The sequence below is a fragment of the Scleropages formosus genome, chromosome 21 (genome assembly GCF_900964775.1).
Source record: "Scleropages formosus chromosome 21, fSclFor1.1, whole genome shotgun sequence".
Lineage (NCBI taxonomy): Eukaryota > Metazoa > Chordata > Actinopteri > Osteoglossiformes > Osteoglossidae > Scleropages > Scleropages formosus.
In genome coordinates, this window is record NC_041826.1 from 25056833 (window position 1) to 25076019 (window position 19187).

Consider the following 19187-nt stretch of genomic DNA (forward strand, 5'->3'; position numbering starts at 1 on the left):
TGACAATAAAGTTCTATCTATCCGATCTAATCTAATCTATTGTCTAATAATAAAATGCAATCCTGAGCATTGGATCCGACGCTGGCTGGATGGGGGGGTTACACAAACCCACTGACACACTAGGAGCAATTTAGGCTAACCAACTGCATGTCTTTGGGCTGTGGGAGGCAACCAGAGCATAAGGCGTGACGACACAGTCGCACAAGGCCTGCAGGGGGCGGCAGAGGACCGGAGATTAGTGACGTCACAAGTCACGTCAGCGCTCCCGGAAGCAGAGCGAATATGAGGCCCTTTCTGTGGTTCCTGGAGCGGCTTTTCGTTCAATAATTGCAGCGCCGTCGACTCGTCTGCTTTATTATTATTATTATTATTATTATTATTATTATTATTATTATTCTTTTTTTTCTTCTTTTTGTTCTTTTTCTTCTTATTATTCCTCCTCCTTCTTTTTATCCGCTCGTCGTTGCGGACTCGACTGACTGAGTCGCAGCGGCCGGGAGTCACTCACTGACTCGCCGGACACCAGCGATCTCATCATCGATCATCGATCATCATCATCATCATGTCCCTCCTGCAGTCAGCGCTCGACTTCCTGGCCGGACCCGGTTCGGCCGGAGCCGCCAGTCGGGACCAGAACGACTTCGTGGGGCAAACGGTGGAGCTCGGCGACATGAAGCTGCGCGTCCGGAGGGTGATCGCGGAAGGTGAGCGGCCTCGTCGTCGTCGTCGTCTTCATCACCGTCATCATCATCGTCATCATCATCATCATCATCATCAATCTGTCCGGATGTCTTGTCCTGTCTCTTTGTGGGTGGGTGGACGCCGGCGGTGCCTCGCTGGAACCCGCCCGGTCACCACTTTGCCACTTTGCTTACAGGTTTCAATGGAAGAGACGCTGGAAATTTGATACATGATGATGATGATGATGATGATGATGATGATACCGCCGTGTTTTCATCTCCTGCCGCTTCCTTGATTCCTTTTTCAGTAATAATATCCACTTCTTCTCTTCTTCAACTTTTTTTTAAATTGAAATTTAAATTACTGCTCTTCTTACTGTTCTTATAATTAACTTAAACTTGTGTTCACCAGGCTGTGTGTGTTGTCCAACGCTACATTGTGGCTCTTCTTTCCTGTTTATCACACATGCCATGGTGCTAATTGGCCTCTTGGCACTTGGGTGTTTATGATGTAAACAAGTTAAGCCCTGGAACAGGTGAGGGATGTTTTTATTTTATTGTTTTTGGATACATAGGTGAGTCCTGTCAGCGTATGAGTGAAATGTGCACTTTGTCAAAGCCGCCTTAAGTGAGAAGAGTAACGGACCCGACGCTGAGCCTTGGGGAACACCGCCGCTCGCCTCGGGCTGCGATGAAGGGACGTCGACGTCATCCTCGCGTTTCCGCACAAATTGCGGACGGCCGGACGAGTCTGAGCGGAACCACGGAAGAGCAGCACCTCGTATTCCAGCGAGATATTGAAGCGTACAAAGTGAAATCTTACGCTTGACGGGATCAGATGCTGCACTGAAGTCCAACAGCGAAGTAGCTGAGATGTTTCCAGCATGAAATGAGCTGGAAATAGTATTTACTACACGCGTTTATGCTGTTCCTGTGCTGCGACCAGGCCCAAATTGTTCAGGCATCTTATTTTCCTGAGATTTTGGACAAAAGGTCCACATTTGAAATTACGCTGTAATTTATAAGTACATTTGGGTCAAGGTTCCACTTTTTCCAACGGTGCTTTAATGAGGGTGATTGTAAAAGCTTTTGGAACATTAACCATGGAGGGAAGAAGTATATAGCGTACTGTTTAAACAAGCACACAAGAGTCATTTCTATTTTCATTTATGAATTTAGGATTCATTCAGCTGCGGCTGCAAAAATGCTTCTGGAGTCTTTTTTTTTTTTTTTTTTTTTTTTTTTAAAACACCTTCTGTCTGTGCGATGTGATAAACTTGCATTTTCTTGCTCTCTGTTTCTGTTGCTCTTCCTGACGTTCTACTTTGGACTTGCGGAGTTTGTGGTGCGTTGACCAACAGAACTTCCAGGTTCTTCCGGGTACTTGTAGCTGCTTTAGTTGTAGGCAGAGTCCCAGGGTCAGTGTTTTTCGGTATAATTCCAGTGAATTCAGTCAACCCGCATCTGCCGTTTCGCTCAATATGACTAAAGACGTGCAGCAGTAGTACAGAGCTACTGTTTCCATGTTGCTTTGCTCTGCTTTTGTTGGACACGACCGGCAGGTTGAGATCAGCAGCAAGTAGATAATGCAACCATTTCTGATCAGTTGTTGGATTTTTAGTTGCATCATGGATCTCGACACGATATGAAATGTTAAGATTGAGCATAAGAGATGAAGATAATTGAGAAAAATTATGAGACTCCGTTGGACCTTTACCCGTTTGGGCAAATTCTACAGAATGTAGGGGAGACGGAAACTCTTTGCCAAGAGTTGCTCAGTGTCAACTCGTGAATCTGGATATTGAAATGACTATGCAGAAACGCTTTGTGTGAGCGATGGCTCCATCGGCGAGGACGGAGCGTTAAGGCCCAGAAGCTTAGTACATAAGTGATGCTGGGGTTGAGATCTGTGGCTAAGGCTTTGGAAGATGTAAAGGTATCAATTTCCAGAAGAAACTTGTCAGTTGTGAAGAGAAATCCACCTCCCTGGGCAGTAGTGCGAGATTCGTGATCGTAATTGTATCCGTCGGTTGTGGCCTTGACTGACGGGGTCACTTTGGAGAAAAGTGTCTGCCAAATTAATAAACCACATTTCAGCAAGAAAAAGCAGGGTTGGGCAATTTAAATTGGCAATTTTTTAATCGTTAATTTAAATCATGTTTGCTTTTTTTATACATTTTTCATCAAATTAAGTTTATTTGGTGACATGTAGAAGCACTTAAACAGTTTTAAATAGCAGGAAACTGAGCAGAAAGTACTGGAATTAATAAAATGAAGGAATTAAACACCATTATTTATTCATTTAACGATAAGAACTACAGGATAATTACACCAGTGTTTAATACGCAAGTCAGCTTTAAACAGGTTATAACACGCGGAGAAGCTAATTAGTGCAAGTTTTGGATAATGATCATATTTCAGTCCTTCGTTCGCAAGTATCCTCAGTGTTACTAGAAGTGTGACTAACGTCTCAGTTCCAGTCTTTGTGGCCTTGAGGAAGGACGTGTTTCTGAGTTTGCAGTGGACATGTGGACAAATGGACACGTGGACACGTGCTGAAGACTGAACGCTGCTCTCCTGCAAAGAATGCAGTGGCATAAAGCAGCTGGTTGACAGCAGCCATGGATCAATGAGCTCACTTTCAGCCATTAAAATTAAACAACTTTAAACACTTTCAAGAAGAAAAGGGATATTTTGCAGACATTACTATTGAAATAAACTTCTTGAGTTACGGAAAATGCTCAAGATTTTTTTTCTAGCAATCAGGGAAAAAAAATTAAATTTAAATGAAATATGATTTCTTAAATCTCGCTTTGATAAAAAAAGCGAACCCTGGAAAAACGAGATCGGACTCATAAAGTATCATTTCGCTGACCATTTACTGTTCAACGAGCGACTATTTAGTCTTTCGGAGTACTTGTTGATGCAGGTGCTGGACGGAGTTTTTAACCTCGATCGAGGGTACAGCGGCGGGGCGAGTCGGTGTCCCAAACCAGGGTTAGAACCCGATACCGCGTGGCCGCCGGGTGCCCTGTGTGCTGTCGCTTCACTTTTCAAGTGTTTCAGACTCCGGAAGTGTGTGCTGGCGTGTACTCCACGGCTACGCACCCCATCCACCGATACAGTCCTCAAAGGCAAGACTGGCATACGACATTACCCACAATGCATCTTGGCAGGCAGCCGCGAATAAGGGAAGATCTGGCTTCGCCGTGAGCACGTCTGCAAACGCCTGAAGAAGACGCGCTCTGTGAAAGAGGCGGAAGGTGTAAAAATTGAGCCGTGTTTCGCTGTCGGTGTCTCCAGCGCCTTGTGTTGTTTTTCCGCCTCGTGGAGCTTCTGCTCCTCCTTTTCCTTCTCTCGAGGTCTTTTTGCAAAGCGCCTTGTCGCGCCTCTGGAAGCGGACACCCGAGGGGCCTTTTCGTCTCGGCCCTCGGAGCCGGGGGTGTCGCCGTGACGGCGGTGGCCCGGGACCGGCTGCCCTCGCCTGTGGCGCGGTGCACCGTCACGCCTGAGGGCTCCTCGCGAGCGCGGCCTGTCGTATCCTCACCGCCGCGTACGGAGTGGCCGCTGCGCGTGCTGCGCGTGGCTGCGCGTGGCTGCGCGTGGCTGCGCGTCGCGCTTAGAACATGCGGAAGGAGAGACCCTACAAGAGCACGCGTTAGCGAGTCGTCGTGAGCGCGGAGCTCTTCTGTCTCTCCGCTCCTCCCGCTGGCATCTTATTTGTGGAAGCGCCTTGGTGACCGGGGGCAGATCGCTGAGCCCCGCGCAAATGGAAGCGCGGAAGCCTGGGGTTCGGAGCACGAGCGCCGCGGAGGAACCTTGACCCCCCGGAGCGCCGTGCGTCGCGTGACCCCGCGGCTCCTTGCGGCTGGAGCAAAACGCGTGGACCGAGGATGCAGCACAAGTGTCCCGTTTGAAACGCGAACCTCCGTGCGCAGTGTGTGTTTGCGGGAGCCCGAACGCCCACGGTTCTGCTTTCGTGCGAACGTTGTGCTTCTCTGGGTGAAAGCTCTTAACGTGTTGTCTGAACACACTGCTTCCTTTGGCCTGCAGGTGGTTTCGCCTTTGTGTACGAAGCCCAGGATATTGGCACCAACAAGGACTACGCTCTCAAGGTAAACTTTCCTCTCCGTATTTCCCTTTGCTCTTTTCCCGAGAGTCTTGTGGCTCCTCGTGGAAAACGTGAAGAAATGTCGCCCAGAAACTGGACGGTTTTCTTGCTCTGACTGCAGCTTCTCATTCCGCTTCTCTTCCTTCTGGCCTCTGCGTTTCCCTCCAAGTAAGACGATTCGTGCCGCTTTTCACAGCGTCTCTAAGGGCAGCTGTCGCTCGCTAACCCCAACGGGTGACCCCGTGACCCTCAAAGCTCATCTGTGCACTTTTCTTTTGCATGCAGCCTTACGATAGAGTACAGCTAGTACGCGGGGGACTTTCGAGGTGTCTATGTGCTCGGTGACCCAAAGTGTACGAAACCCCTTTGTTTGACTAAAGCAAAGTCCAGCTTGTTTTTCCTGCACAGCCGCGTAGCTAAACCTCCCTTTACATCCCTTACTGTAGCTTCTCACCGTTATTTTGCTGTTTGCGATTTGTTGATGGAAAAATGATGCAGCAGCAGCAGCTCTTCGATGTTACAGTCGTTCTCGTTTCACCAGCAGCAGGCTTGTGCTGTTTCTTGGTGACGGACGAGTCTGATCGAAGCCGTTTTTATCGATTCGTGCGACTAGTGAGGCGTTCGTTGAGCCGAGTCGGCACTTGAGAGGATGCCGGCGCTGCGCTAGGAGCACGGGACCCCCTCCGATTGGACTGCGTTGTGACTCGGCCCCGTTACCTTGCTGGCCTCTTGTTCGTCTTGTAAATGTGCGGGAAGCTTGTTGTAGACGTCGCTCCTCATAGAATGTCCTGTTGAACTTGGAGGTGTTTTGTCTCTTACTGTTTTATTCTGCTTGTCTCTCACTTCCCCAGTATGTGAACTGGCTCACTGTTTTTGCAGAGGTTGTTATCCAACGAAGAAGAGAAAAACACGGCCATCATCCAGGAAGTCTGCTTCATGGTATCCTTTTTTTTTTTGTGTGAATGTGAGCCGGAATTGTTTAGCAGCCACGAAAACCTTCACCCGTGGATTTTGACTGGTCGTCTGACAGTATCTGCAGGCAGGTGACCTCCTTCATACCTGAATTTGACTCTCGATTCCTGCCGCCTTGGTCTCGTAACCTTTGGCCGAGCTGACAGCTGTAACCATAAATGTTCAAGCGGTGACCGTTGGTGGGTGAGTTACTGTGACCCGTGAAGATGACTTGCGTCTGCATTTCACGAGTCTGTTTTGATGCCTGGAAAGGTGTGTGTTGAACTCTGTAAACTTGAGTGAACTCATTTTATGGCTGTGGGCTCTCAGAAAGCCTTGCGCACTTTCACTGGTCACAGCTATGTAAACAAGCTGTGCTTTTGAATGTCCTGTAGCTCCTTAGTGAGCTTTATATTGCTGGGGTGGGGGGCCTTTTCAGCACCTCCTCCTCCTCCTGTTGGAGAGAATGATCCAGTCTACAAGTGCTTTGTCACACCCTACCTTATTTCAGATACAATGGATTCTGACAGGAAAGTCAAGTGTATAAATGGAAAAGCACGTGACGTCTGTTGTCATGGTGATGCCATGAGGCCTTTTGGGTACTTCTACCCAGCACACGAATGAAGGGAAGCCTGGAGCGCTCCGCTCTTACCAGCCCCTTGCTCCCTGCCAAGCCTTCGGCACCGGGAATAGTACAGCTAGGATTTCGCCACATGTACATGATGTCCTTCCTCAACAGCTGTCATCAGAAAAAGCTTTCAGGTCACCCAAATATCGTGCAGTTCTGCTCGGCGGCCTCCATAGGGAAGGAGGAGTCGGACACGGGCCAGGCTGAGTTCCTCATCCTTACCGAGCTTTGCAGAGGTATCTCCTTTTCTTTTCCTCTGCTGGGATGGCACCGTGTGGTGGCATGGACGCGTCGCGGCGCACGACGCTACTAGGTGTCGAGGGGTCTGCCACGATCCAAAACAAAAAGTCTCTCATTTGTGTCATTAGTGTCCATGACATTAATTCCAGCGTGACTCATGGAAAGAGTATGCTGACCGGTGGTGGACAGGTCACACTGATCATTCTCGGTCGCCAGGGACACCGAGCGCTCAAGTCTTTGCTGCTTGTTGGGAGCATTAAAATGGTACAGATTAGGTGCCATACATGATCTTACCATGTTTGTGGGCAGCTTCTGTACCTTTGGTGCATCGGAGGTTGTGGAAAATGACAGATACGATACTTATGCGTACCTGTTGCTTGGTTGTCCGAGACGCCTGTCCCATCGTACCCTGCCGTACGCCGCCGGAAGGCTCGGGCTGCGGCCGGTTCTGCTTTCTGATTCGCTGCACCGCTTTCTGCGCTTTCGGAATGTACGGTAGTGAGGGGGATAGAATGAAAAATGAATGCATAAACTGGAAAGTGTGTGCAATTTCTCTGGGTAGCAAGACTCCCATGATGCTTTGCAGTCAGTTTGCCTTTTGCTCTCAGGCCAGTTGGTGGACTTCATTAAGAGAGTGGAGTTGAAGGGCCCGGTGTTGTGCGACACGGTGCTGAAGATCTTCTACCAGACGTGTCGCGCCGTGCAGCATATGCACAGACAGAAGCCCCCCATCGTGCACCGGGACCTGAAGGTGCGTTTCTCTCCCTCCCTCTCGCTCTCTGTGCTCTTGTGCTCGGTGCTGCCAGTGCTGCCTATACGTGTGGAAGTGAGAGCCCTGTGAACAAAACTTAAATTGCTCAACATAGTTGAGTGCAAAGCAGGCCCGTGGCTTCCGCGGCGATGGCCGTGCCCCATGTAAACGGGGAAGGTTTTGTCTCTTCCAGATCGAGAACCTGCTGATCAGTCACCAGGGCACCGTGAAGCTGTGCGACTTTGGCAGCGCCACCACCACAGTCCACTACCCAGACTACAGCTGGTCTGCTCAGAAGAGGTCCATGGTTGAGGATGAGGTCAGTGGACATCAGTGAACCCGTTCGCATGTGAGCTCTCGACGTGCTCTTTAGTCCGGAAGGGCTTAAAGGTGTCCGTCTGCCCAGCTGCACGTCGTTCCTCGGACGGTTCAGGTGGTCCGACGGGAGAGCAGCTTCTGCTTATGGTCGCAGAGGAGCGGCATTAGAGCTTCTCGGCCGAGAAGAAAGTGTCACTTTACAGCGGTGTGTCAGCCGAGTGCTTCTCATTAGGTTTCCTCCATCGCATATTTTGAAACGTTAGTGCGCAGTGCCTGGGGGTCCTGTTCTTCCACAGCAAATGCGCTGCTGGGACCAATGAGCACTGTTAGCTTTTTCGTTTTGCCAACTCTTCTACTTAAAGCACCGTACACGTACCCTTCGACGTAGCTCGCTATTTTACAGTAGCTGTTGTCCTCTGGGTACAACAGCAGGGCCCCCCCAAGACTGACACCGATGACGCTGACCTTCCCAGACCGTGTGGTCATGGTCAGCTTTCCGTCCTGCCAGGGATACGTGTGCCGACGTATCCTTCCAGAGGCTCATCCTGCAAACCCGCCTCATCAGGAGCTCTTATCCAGCCTGATCGCTTCCACACACACACACACACACACACACACACACACACACACACGTGCACGGTGAATTCTCGTGGAATGTTAGTGGGCTTCACCCTCCCCAGTGTGTATAGAGGAGCGGCTCTCGAGTCTTTAAGGGAGGAAGCCCTTCACTCGTGAGACACCCAATGGGTCAGTAGCTGCTCTGCTCCAGAACAGCTGGCGCACTGATTTTGAGGAAGAGCCGCACACGGTCTCCGCTGACCACTTGGCTCTTGGGCAACAACAAAGTAGTTTGTGACAGTGGAGGGCTGCTGGAGTCTCGTGTGAAATGAGTGTGCGGTACCTGCCTTCCCAGATTACGAGAAACACCACGCCAGCCTACAGGACTCCGGAGATGATAGATCTCTACTCCAACTACCCCATCAATGAGAAACAAGACATCTGGGTGAGTTTGCCCATTGCTCCTTTTCCCCACAATTTGAATGCTGCTCATAAACACAGCAGGACCCCTCGTGGAATTTAGAGGCGGCGTCCCGGTGAACGGTCCAGTTTCTTAACGACCACGTTGCCTCCTGCCAAGTCATTCACCCTCACCTGGTGAACTTGGGAGTGACTGAATTACAGCAATAAAGTGCATTGTTTATGTTCAACACACAGTTGTGTTCAGTAAAATATCAGGAGTGAAACACTTTAACCTTGACGTTCACAGAAAAAGCACAACAGTGCAACGCATCGGGAAACGTAAACATCGGTTTCGGTTCAGAAAACATATCAAACACTTAATTGGGAACATGTTGCAACTGCTGCCACTTTGACTGTTTGTTTGCTGCTTGTGTGTCCCTCAGGCCTTGGGATGTATCCTGTACCTCCTCTGCTTCAAGGTTCACCCGTTTGAGGAGGGGGCCAAGCTGCAGATTGTCAATGGGAAGTACAGCATCCCTCCGAATGACACCAAATACACCGTTTTCCACGATCTCATTCGTGAGTACGGTGCTCGACCTGTCCTTGTTTTCAGTGACTGTGTGTGTGTGTGTGTGTGTGTGTGTGTGTGTGTGTGTGTGTGTGTGTGTGTGTGTGTGTGTGTGTTGGGGTGGGGGTGGGGGTGGGGGTGGATCCCGACAGTGCTGAGACTGGATCTAACCCCACTCCGCTGTCACTCCGGATTATTCTGCTATGACTGCTTGCACTGCAAAACTGATGGTGGAACTTGGTTGAATAATGAAAACCGGCTGAGGGTTTTATCAGGAACAGTTTTTTTGGCTGCTACTTTTGCAGTGACTGCTTTTTCTCAAATTACACACAACAGACATGGTACAGACAGCAGCGCACACAAATGAAATAGACAGCAAATAGAATTATACAGCACAATTACTAAATCAATGTAATTCCCTCTAGCTAATAGCGGAGTCGGGAACAAACGCCTTGTCTGTTTGAAAAGAGCATCTTGTAGTACAGCAGCGTTTGAGGGCATTTGTGTGTGACGTTTAAAGCTCCTCTTTCACTCAGAACACACATGTCCTTCAGTAAATGATGGGGGGAAAACTTGCACGGCTGGGTGGATTGAGCAACAGGTGACACGGGACTTGTCGCGCAGGAAGAGCTCCTCCTCCTCCTCCTCCTCCTCTTCTTCTTGTTTGTTCAGCTGTCTTCTCTGATGCCTTTCAAGTAATTTTGAACAAGTTTCTTCTGAACAGCTGTGCGAGACCCTGTGTCCATGGCGCTGGTCCCTCTAAATGTTGCGTGTCCCTCTCAGGGTCCATGCTCAAGGTCAACCCAGAGGAGCGACTGTCCATCACGGAGCTCGTGAACCGGCTGCAGGAGATCGCGGCCGCACGAAACGTGAACCCCAAGTCTCCTGTCACCGAGGTGACTGAATGCGAACCGTTATTGTTCTCATCTCCCGGTGCTCCTCATGAAAGGGGGTGGGGGTCTGTGCACCGTGCACCATTACTTACTGTCACTGTTATGAATGTGGGTGTAAGAAGGAAGGAACATCGTCGTAAATATTGAAGTGACTCATGTCCTTCCAGTGTTCCTATGTAACTCTGAGTGCCGTTGCAGTTACGTTCTACCCCTAACCCTCTAATCCTGTAAAGTTGCACGGTTCGGTTTGTCTCCTCGGGTGCCCGGAGCTCCAGAAAATACGTCCGACTCGTTGCTTTGAAACGACGGTGGTCCTTTCTGCTTGTCCTTTGAAAGCAGTCGCTATATTTGTGGGGGGTGTTGTGGGGGGTGCGCTCCGTCACGTTATTCCAGTGGGCGGCAATGAAGGAAGCTTTCAACGTTCGGTATCTTTTCTAAATAGATCGATTGGTTCTCGTGCTCGTTCTTAGTTCCCTTTACACCAGTATCTCTGTGCAGATCAACCAGAGGTCAGAGGTCGTGCATTTTGCCTTGTGTTTCATGTTCCTGTTGCCGAAGGGAAATGTTCCGGTCGCCCGAATATGTTCAGGAGATACTGAATGAGCTCAGATGCCCGGTCCTCAGTCCCCTCCCCCCATACAGAAAAGTGAACCAGCCATCCACTACCCCTGGCCCCCGAGCGCAGTCCTCTTGTCTCCTCTCCGTTTGCGTTTGCTGTTGACGGTGCCTTCCAACTAAATAAATGAATGTTGTTTCCTCATTCGCAGATGTTCCCTGGGGCCCAGTAGCCTCTTAAGGACCATTCAGAGCCTGCTGGCCACACCCCCGTAGCCCCCGCCAACCTGCTAGAATGGCTGCCTTGTCTCAGGGCACAGCCCCCTTCGCGGCGCCATCTCTGACCTAATGGTCCGTGATGTCGCTGACCGAAGCGCATGGACCGGCCGTCTCCTCTGGTTTTGGGGCCACGCGCGGTCCCATGGGCTTGTGCTGTGGTACAAAGCGAAGGACCTTCCAGTTCCTCCGTTTGTTTATCGGAGGGCAGATTTAGCTTGAGATGATCTGGGTTAAGCTGGAGTTTCTTGCTGGGCTAAGGCGCTTACCCCCTCGCGAGTGGGAAGACGATCGGCACATCAGCTGGTTCCCGGTTGCCAGGTCTTCTCCCGGTACCTTCGAGCTGGGAGGGATGCTCTCCGTTACGCACGTCTTTGCGTTTCTCCTGCTCTTCTGAAATATTAGTTGTCCAGCCCCACCCTGCTTTTTTATTCTCTTCCTATCCTTGCAGTCTTTTCCACCTGTCTGCACTACCTGTCTTTTCTACAACACTTGGCTCCATGAGTCTCTTGAACGCGTATTGCTGGAAGCCCACTTACGATGGCTATGAATCTCTGCAGCTGCTGGAGCAGAATGGAGGTTTTGGGAACAACTGTGTGTCCCGGAGCTCGGTGAGCGGCGCCCAACTCCCCACGCACATCAACAACATCCACAATGCAGGTGAGTGCGTGTGCGTGTGACCAAGAGCCCTTGCTTCATATTGCATGCGTATGTGTTTAACGGAGAATCTGGCGTGCGTGCGTGCGTGCGTGCCTGGTACATCAGCATGGGCACTACGTGGTACACTATTACGAGTTTTCCTTTGTGTTTTGTTGCAAACTACTTCCTCGGGCATGTTTGTGTTCCTCTCACTGTTTCTACACGTACCTTATTGACGATACGCACCGGGACCTCGTGTGAGGAGCTGCACATTTTTTTTGAAGATACAATTTTCAGTTTATTTTTAATTCCATTTCCTTGTATGTTTTTAAAAATTTCTGCAAAACCATAGTTTGCTGGCAGTTGGTTAACCCAACTAACACCTCGCGGTACGTGAATGGAGCGTATTGTCGGGCACGCGAGCAGATGGCACCTTGAACCAAACACCTGTTCCCTGCTTCTAGTTCCTGCCAAAGCCACTTATCCGCTCCGTCACGTACTCCACACGTCGGAGCCGCCCGTGTCCTCTCTCTCTGCTAGCGGCTCTCCTTGGCCCCCCCTTTCCCCACGAGAGCGCGTCTGTGCCACGTAAAACCCACGGCGCGTCGTCGTCGTCCGTAGGTCCCGCGGCGTCTCATCCCAATGTCTCGCAGTCCAGAGGACGGGGCCGGGAAGTGAATTTTCTCTGCGGTTCTAGGAGCTGCAGGACGACTAGCGGTTCCTTCCAATGAACATATTTCACGTCTCTAGAACTTTTGCCATGAAAGCACATCCTGGGTGTTTGGTCTCCACTTGTTTGCTCGATGTGCATTGAGTGAGATCAGTGTTCAGAGGAAGCTGCTGGCAGGGAGAGACGGCTCTCTGCAGTGTTTCTGAAAGGTCTCGTAGGAATTCCTCGTTCGCACTTATTTTTGCACATAATTCTATATATTTTCTGCTACTTTTCCGAAGAAACTTGGCTGATAAATTGAAGCGTTTTCTCTATACCTGGTTGTCTCTGTCAGACCTTTTCTGTGAAAACCTCTCCGTTATTAATGTTTGGATACTGAGGAAGCTCTTCTGGTTTCTTCTTGTGGGACAATTAAAGAAACCCTTTCCTAACAAGTTCAGTTAGGATTAAAAAAAAAAAAAAAAGTAGAGTAGAATTACTGTACGCCTTATGAATATTTTCCTTCAAACTAATTGCTGTCAAGCGGAGTCTTTATTTTTTTTTCTTTCTTTTCCCCCTCCACATGTGTATGATGGATTTCTGCATTATACTTTTCAGGAAAGTTTCGCAGTTGCATGGAAACCTTGGGAGCGAGTAAGAAATGTTCAGTGCTCTGTTTGTTCCGTAACCATATGATGAGAGTCGTTTGTCAAGAGCAGCGAGAGGAAATTGGCTGCGACGTCGTCCGTTGGACAATAAGCAGGACAACTGGTCCTACAGCCCGTTATGTGGAACATTACACTGGCTCCTCAACGCAAGGGACCAGAGCTCCATCCGGAACCTCCGGTGCCTGTCCCTCCAAAGTCATGCAGAGCTGCGTTTATCCCTCCGCTTGTTCACAGCTCACTTGTGTAAAAATGCAAACTAAAATTACAGCGGAAAGGTGCGGTGAAATGCTCTTCCGACTCTCCGTAATACAGGCTGATAGAAGAGATAATACAGTATAAATAAAGTGGAAATTAGAAACACGCTGCAGAAGTATGAAGAATATATAATGATGAAAATAGGATAGAATAAATAATAAAGTAAGAGAAAAGTCTCCTATTCAGTTGGTGATCAGTTTCTCCCATAAACAAGTCAGAAGTTTATCAGCTTCTCACCACTTTCAGCTTTTGTAACCTGTACAGACAGTGAAAGTTTAATGGAGACGTCCCTCAGTTGAGGGTTCTGTTCGGTAAAACTCGTGGATAAACTGTAGCTATAATGAAAATACTCTGAACGCTTTAGTTCATTTGGAACGTAGCCCGGAGTTAATTTCTAAAGACTGATTCGTCCCACAAACGTGTTTCTGTTTGGATGCAGCACGAGTGCGGTTTCCTGCTAAATATCGTTTGGCCGCAAATACAAGCTGCTTTCGTTATGCAACAAACACAATTTTGCACTGACAGGTACGCAATTGGAAGTCTTTTTTTTTTTTTTATTTTTTTTTAAAAAGCTGAAAATTCCCTCTCGTACACACTAGCGGCAATTTACAGGTGTCCTTGGAAAGTGATCCAGTTGTACGAAAGCAAGGTTTCTTGTGCCGTGCACCTATTTGTGTTCGTAATTTTGTAGAACGATTAACGTGAGTCGGGAGCTCCGGCAACGATTAGGATCGATTAACGCGCTCGGCCTCCTGCTCTGCACATCTCCTACCTCCATTTACATTACTTTACATTTACCTTGCTTTTACATTTACTTCCCGTCACGCAGACAATGAATCGCAATGAATCGCAACGAATCGCAACTCTCGAGTAACGGAAATGCGTCACAACAGCCGCTCCGCTTGCCGTCACGGTTTCCACGTAGCTCATCCTTTTCTCCAAAGTGGCTGCTGGCTGTGTTTGGATATTTGTATGAAAATGTTTCGCAGGTGTTATCGTCGTGCAAAAATGACCCTTTCGTTTCGGCGTTACTGTTTTGTCGGGGGACCAGTTATTTCTTCAGTTGGAATATTTCTGCTAGAAATATTGTTTTCCCTCAGCACAGCAGTCTGTCTGGACGGCTCAGTTGGTGTAATAAATTGCCCCCCTTTTGGTGACTGGAAAGACCTGCTGTTTCGCTGGAGAGCATCGCGTGCCGTTTCGGGGGACGGACTCCTCGTTACCTGGAGGGGAGACGATGTGCGACACCGAAGACGCTAGTGTGAAAACCAGACGTCGATTCCGGCCGCTTCTTGTAACGTCTCACGTTGGACACTTACTATCTTGTTGCAGGGATGTGTGTTTCTCCTGCTTTTCTTTGAAAAGGTTATCCAGCAAAGTATTGTAGCATTACTGCCAAGAAGTCCTGCGTTACCCTGGCCTTACGGCTCATCGCCTTGCTTAGGTGTCTACGGTTCGGACCCGGACCAGTCGATGGCCGGAGGCTTTCTGGACATCCTGAAAGGAGGCACCGAGCGGTTTCTCACCAACATCAAGGATACTTCGTCAAAGGTGATTCAGTCGGTAGCCAGGTGAGTGTCAACGATAGGGGTAGTGTCTCCGAGGGGCTCCGGTGCCTGTGTCCATGTCTCTTCTCGGTGTGATCTGCTGCGTTTGCGTTCTTCTGTCCATTCTTTTGCTCTCTGGAAAAAAATTTTACATTGCCAGGTGTCTCTCGCATGTTGCGTGTTTGCTTAAGGACGGGGCAAAACCCGCAAGTGCGACGTGTCCCTCTCGGGCGGCACCCGGCGCTGCCGCTCGAATTTCCCTCCCCGTCCGCTCGCATCCCACACGGGTGTGGTCGAGGTAGGGAACGGGCAGCGGTCGCCAGTTGTACGTGAACTTGTAGTGTGGAATTGGAGGAGGAGCCACCTTGTTGGAAAAGGACTGTGAGCCCTGACCGCTTACTGCTGAGTGGAAAATGTCCAGGAGGTGTTGAAAGAGAAGTGTGGAGCGAAGAACATTTCAAGAGCCACCGTTTGCGTTTTAGGAAATGTTACAGGTTTTCAACAAAATACTCAAATATGCAGTTTTCCGTGTGTATTCAAGCCCATTCGCACTTGGCGAAGCTCCTTTTTGCTGCAGGAGGAGCTTTGTCTTGCGCTCTGGTTATGTACCGTGTTTGTACGCTGTCGGGGCGTATTCAGCCCCGTCCTTCTGGCAGCTTTGCTCCAGGTTCTTCAGCTCGCATGGCAGTTGTGGACCATAGATGTGAAAGGAAGGCAATTAATGCAGCACTAGTCAAAAGTTTGAGTGCTCTTGCTGGAAACTGCTTTCACAAGGTTTTCCCTCATCATCATCATGAGGAAATGAGCTGCTGTGTCTTCCCAGCTCTTCTGCAGTGTTTGTCAGAGGTGTCGCACTTGTGGGCGGCTGTGTTCTCACTGCTGTGTAGTTTCTCCCATACAGGTAATGCCCGGCTGTACTCAAACTTTACGCTGGTACTAATATTGCACGACGGCGTTTTCTTGTGTTCGGAGATTGTAAAGAGTGACCCGTGTTGTTCGATGCAGGAAATGCGAATAGTAATGTACCCGTATCACAAAACCTTGTCCATCATGTGTTCTTATGTCGAAAATTACTTGTTGAATAAAATATACTTTTTTCTAGTCCTCCTTAACATTCATCCAAAATGTAATTGTTTCACAACCCAAATATGTAAGAGCAGTGAATGCACCGTTCTGCTGCTCAGTCACAAGAGACGTCATCCACTCACTGTTCCTTGTGTCAACCCCCCACCCCCCCCGCCACCTTATTTGTGTGTGTGACTTGACATTGTGATTTATCATTTGCACTTTTTTTTTTTTTTATCTGTTTTTCTCTACAAAACTTGCAACCATCCTTCATGGTTCTAAAACTCCATCCTGTAGCAACGCCAGGTAAATATGGGTGCAAGCGCTCTGTGTGTGTGTGTGTGTGTGTGTGTGTGTGTGTGTGTGTGTGTGTGTGTGTGTGTGTGTGTGTGTGTGGTCTGCCAACCCCAAACAAAGTAGATGATAACTGCAAAATGCTTATCGTTAACTACTAAAATTATGTGTCTGTGTCCTGCTTAGTTTTTGTGTGCAGAAGCTGAACCCTAATCCAATAATCCACATCACTGAGATCAATAATCCTTCATGTTCAGGAAGTGGTCATGATTTTTTAAAAATAGGCCTTAATTTTCCTAAGTCAGTCTCTTAATCTTGATCTCTGGCCACAAATGGCAGCACATACAGTAGATGTTGACACAAACGTGCTCTTGCAACTAATGGCAACTGACAATTTCAGAAAAACCGCTTAATCGCCGTTCCTCCTGCACCTGTAGCGTATCGGATTGGCACTGTTGAGCGCCAGCACACCTGGACGGCAGCACGTTAACAAGTGTAGTACTGTGTTTGATTGCTGTTCTGCACCTATACAGTATTTCCTGTGTCACCTGTTCTCTGAGAATCAATATGGAAAGAAAGAAAGAACGAACGAAAGAAAGACGAGAACGGAACCGTTGATCTCATGACCTCTGTTCTGCTAATCTTCTCCCTCAACTTTTCTTGGTCTTTTTTTTCACAGTTATGCCAAAGGAGATCTGGACATTTCCTACATCACATCCAGAATTGCAGGTTTGTTCATGATTCGCACTGAAGATTTGATTATTGATTGATAATCGATTGACGGTGAATATTTCACAGGGGCCGATAGAAGTGAATGCGCTCGATTTCAGGAGCTGCTGTTCGACTCATGAATGTTCTCCAGCGCACGTGTCCTTTATTTTACTGCGCCCCACTACATGGTGGGTTGCATACACATCACTCCAGAGGCAGCAAGGAATACATTTTAACTTTTGACAAGGCTTCACAACACAATACTGTACGACGACATAAACTGGGGCACCTGGGTCCCACCCACTCGGTGAGAAAGTGCGTGACGAGCTTACAGCACATCAGAAAAAGCTTTAACCCTTAATACAAAATGTGGAGGAAAGGAGGTCCTCGGATACACAGCACATTTGGTGAGGAGCTGCAAGTGCACATCTGTCATAGCAGAGTGTGTGTGTCCTGCAGCAATGAGAAGATGTTTCTCTGCATTCTTTTAAATGATTGATTGATTGATTGATTGCATCACAATGTCGTTCTCCATTGTTATGGGAGGAGAACAGCCCTGCTGTACGTCCTACTCTTCCACTTCGTGGTGGTGGTGGTGGCGGCATGCAGTGTGTCTGGTTTTATTTGTGTGGGGGGGAAAGTGTGTGTGTGTGTGTGTGTACATTTGGGATAATTTATGGAAGTATATAGTGTATTTCTTTATCGATACTCGAAGGCCGGTTTACCTGTACATTATTCCTCTCTCTAATATCATCGAATTGCAAAATGTTGCATCTTCCACTTGTGAAATGATCAAAATATGCAGAACTTGTGTCAAAAACTTTTCACTGACTTGTCTGCTTATGTCCCATGATGTTGCTGCCATTTGCGCTTCATCGTTCCGGTGTGTACCCCTCTCGCCCAGCAGCTAACGTTGACTCTGTTGTCCCGCGACAGTCATGTCCTTCCCAGCAGAAGGGGTCGAGTCGGCCATTAAGAACAACATTGAGGACGTGCGCCTCTTCCTGGACTCGAGACACGCGGGCCACTACGCCGTCTACAACCTTTCCAAGCGCTCCTACAGACCCTCAAGGTTCCACAACAGAGTAAGAGCACCGCAGACACGTCGCGTTAGCTGCCGGTCGTGGGTTCGTGTCCCGGACAGCGAAGCCGGAGAGGCTCCACGCGCGGTACGAGCGCAGTACGAGCGCAGCGACTGGGGAAGGAGGGAGGACAGGACGACTAATGTGTCCTTTCTCTGCGTGCTCGTGGGGCCCACGCGTCTCCCGTTCAGCACTTTAACTATCTACTGCGCCTTGTAAAATAGATCACGGTCTCATGTAAACCATTCTCGTGCATCCAGTTCACACAGTTCTTCAGGCACGTGCTTTGTTCGCTTTGAAAGCTCAAGTGTTTTGAGGGATCGAGACTTTTTACGCATTGCGTACGAGATCACGTGCGCTGCGTCAGTGCCGTAATGCAGATGGGGTCCGGTGTTGCGACACGCCCTTGAGAGACTTTTGCAAGTGCCGAAGCCTCTTTCCACTGACCTGGGTGCAGGTGTCTGAATGCGGCTGGCAGCCGAGACGTGCGCCGAGCCTGAGGAGCCTCTACAGCATCTGCAAGAACATGCACCTGTGGCTGAAACAGGATCAGAGGAATATCTGCATCGTGCATTGCCTGGTAACTCCTCTGCCGCTCTTCTCCCCCCGATCGTCTCTCTCTCTCTCACACACACACACACACACACACACACTCTTATTCTCCTGTTGGCAGCTGTGCCTTCTCTCCAGTGCTGTGCTTCTGTGCTTTCCAGGATGGACGGGCAGCCTCTGCGGTGGTCGTGTGCTCTTTCTTGTGCTTCTGCCGTCTCTTTAGCACTGCGGAGGCGGCCGTCTACATGTTCAGCATGAAGCGCTGCCCTCCTGGAATCTCACCCTCCCATAAGAGGTGGGTCCTCCTGCCTCAGCCACCTCATCCATCCCTTGAAGGTTAGGGTTAGACAGTGAAAAGGTGTTGTGCTGGAACTTGCCTTCTGTTGCCGTTAATGCGCACAGTCTTACTTGTCACTACATTCTTTCAGCCTTTGCAGAATGCAGTATTCTTAAGTCAAGAACAGTATGGGATGGTGTTGCACTTCCCATGTCATCTTCCATTTAAAAAAAAAAAAAAAAAAAAAGTTCCAGCTCAAGAACTAAGTGTGAAAAGTGTTGATCAGGGGTGTCCAGTGTCCAGCCCTTCAGGCTCCATGAAAATTAGTTTGCCGATCTTCTCATCGGACACCTTATGTTACGTTTAAACGATTCACGGCAAGTCCAATATTTGTGAATGGCAGTAAGCAACATATTAATATAATTTGAATTCTGTACAATCATGATACTGTAGTGAGGGACGCTGCATTCCTTGACAGTGATGGGAAATTAGGGGACGGCGGAGCTGCTTTCTCCAG

The 19187-nt window shown here is 48.9% G+C and overlaps 1 protein-coding gene across 6 annotated transcripts in view; it reads left to right on the forward strand.

Moving 5' to 3' along the window:
- The first annotated feature begins 411 nt into the window (after nucleotides 1-411).
- The window catches only part of gak (cyclin G associated kinase), a 28898-nt gene continuing 10122 nt past the window's right edge, over nucleotides 412-19187 (forward strand). For 5 of the 6 annotated variants that reach the window (XM_018728709.2, XM_018728710.2, XM_018728712.2 and 2 more), the window contains exons 1-16: nucleotides 412-704; nucleotides 4734-4795; nucleotides 5671-5730; nucleotides 6492-6606; nucleotides 7219-7361; nucleotides 7555-7680; nucleotides 8593-8682; nucleotides 9083-9218; nucleotides 9991-10103; nucleotides 11492-11591; nucleotides 14587-14713; nucleotides 16052-16060; nucleotides 16728-16777; nucleotides 17696-17844; nucleotides 18299-18421; nucleotides 18555-18688. In XM_018728709.2, the coding sequence (XP_018584225.2) occupies nucleotides 563-704; nucleotides 4734-4795; nucleotides 5671-5730; nucleotides 6492-6606; nucleotides 7219-7361; nucleotides 7555-7680; nucleotides 8593-8682; nucleotides 9083-9218; nucleotides 9991-10103; nucleotides 11492-11591; nucleotides 14587-14713; nucleotides 16052-16060; nucleotides 16728-16777; nucleotides 17696-17844; nucleotides 18299-18421; nucleotides 18555-18688 (1679 nt within the window). In that variant the 5' untranslated portion in view covers nucleotides 412-562. The remainder of the gene's footprint in view (nucleotides 705-4733; nucleotides 4796-5670; nucleotides 5731-6491; nucleotides 6607-7218; nucleotides 7362-7554; nucleotides 7681-8592; nucleotides 8683-9082; nucleotides 9219-9990; nucleotides 10104-11491; nucleotides 11592-14586; nucleotides 14714-16051; nucleotides 16061-16727; nucleotides 16778-17695; nucleotides 17845-18298; nucleotides 18422-18554; nucleotides 18689-19187) is intronic. The other variant, XM_018728711.2, reaches the window with a different exon arrangement.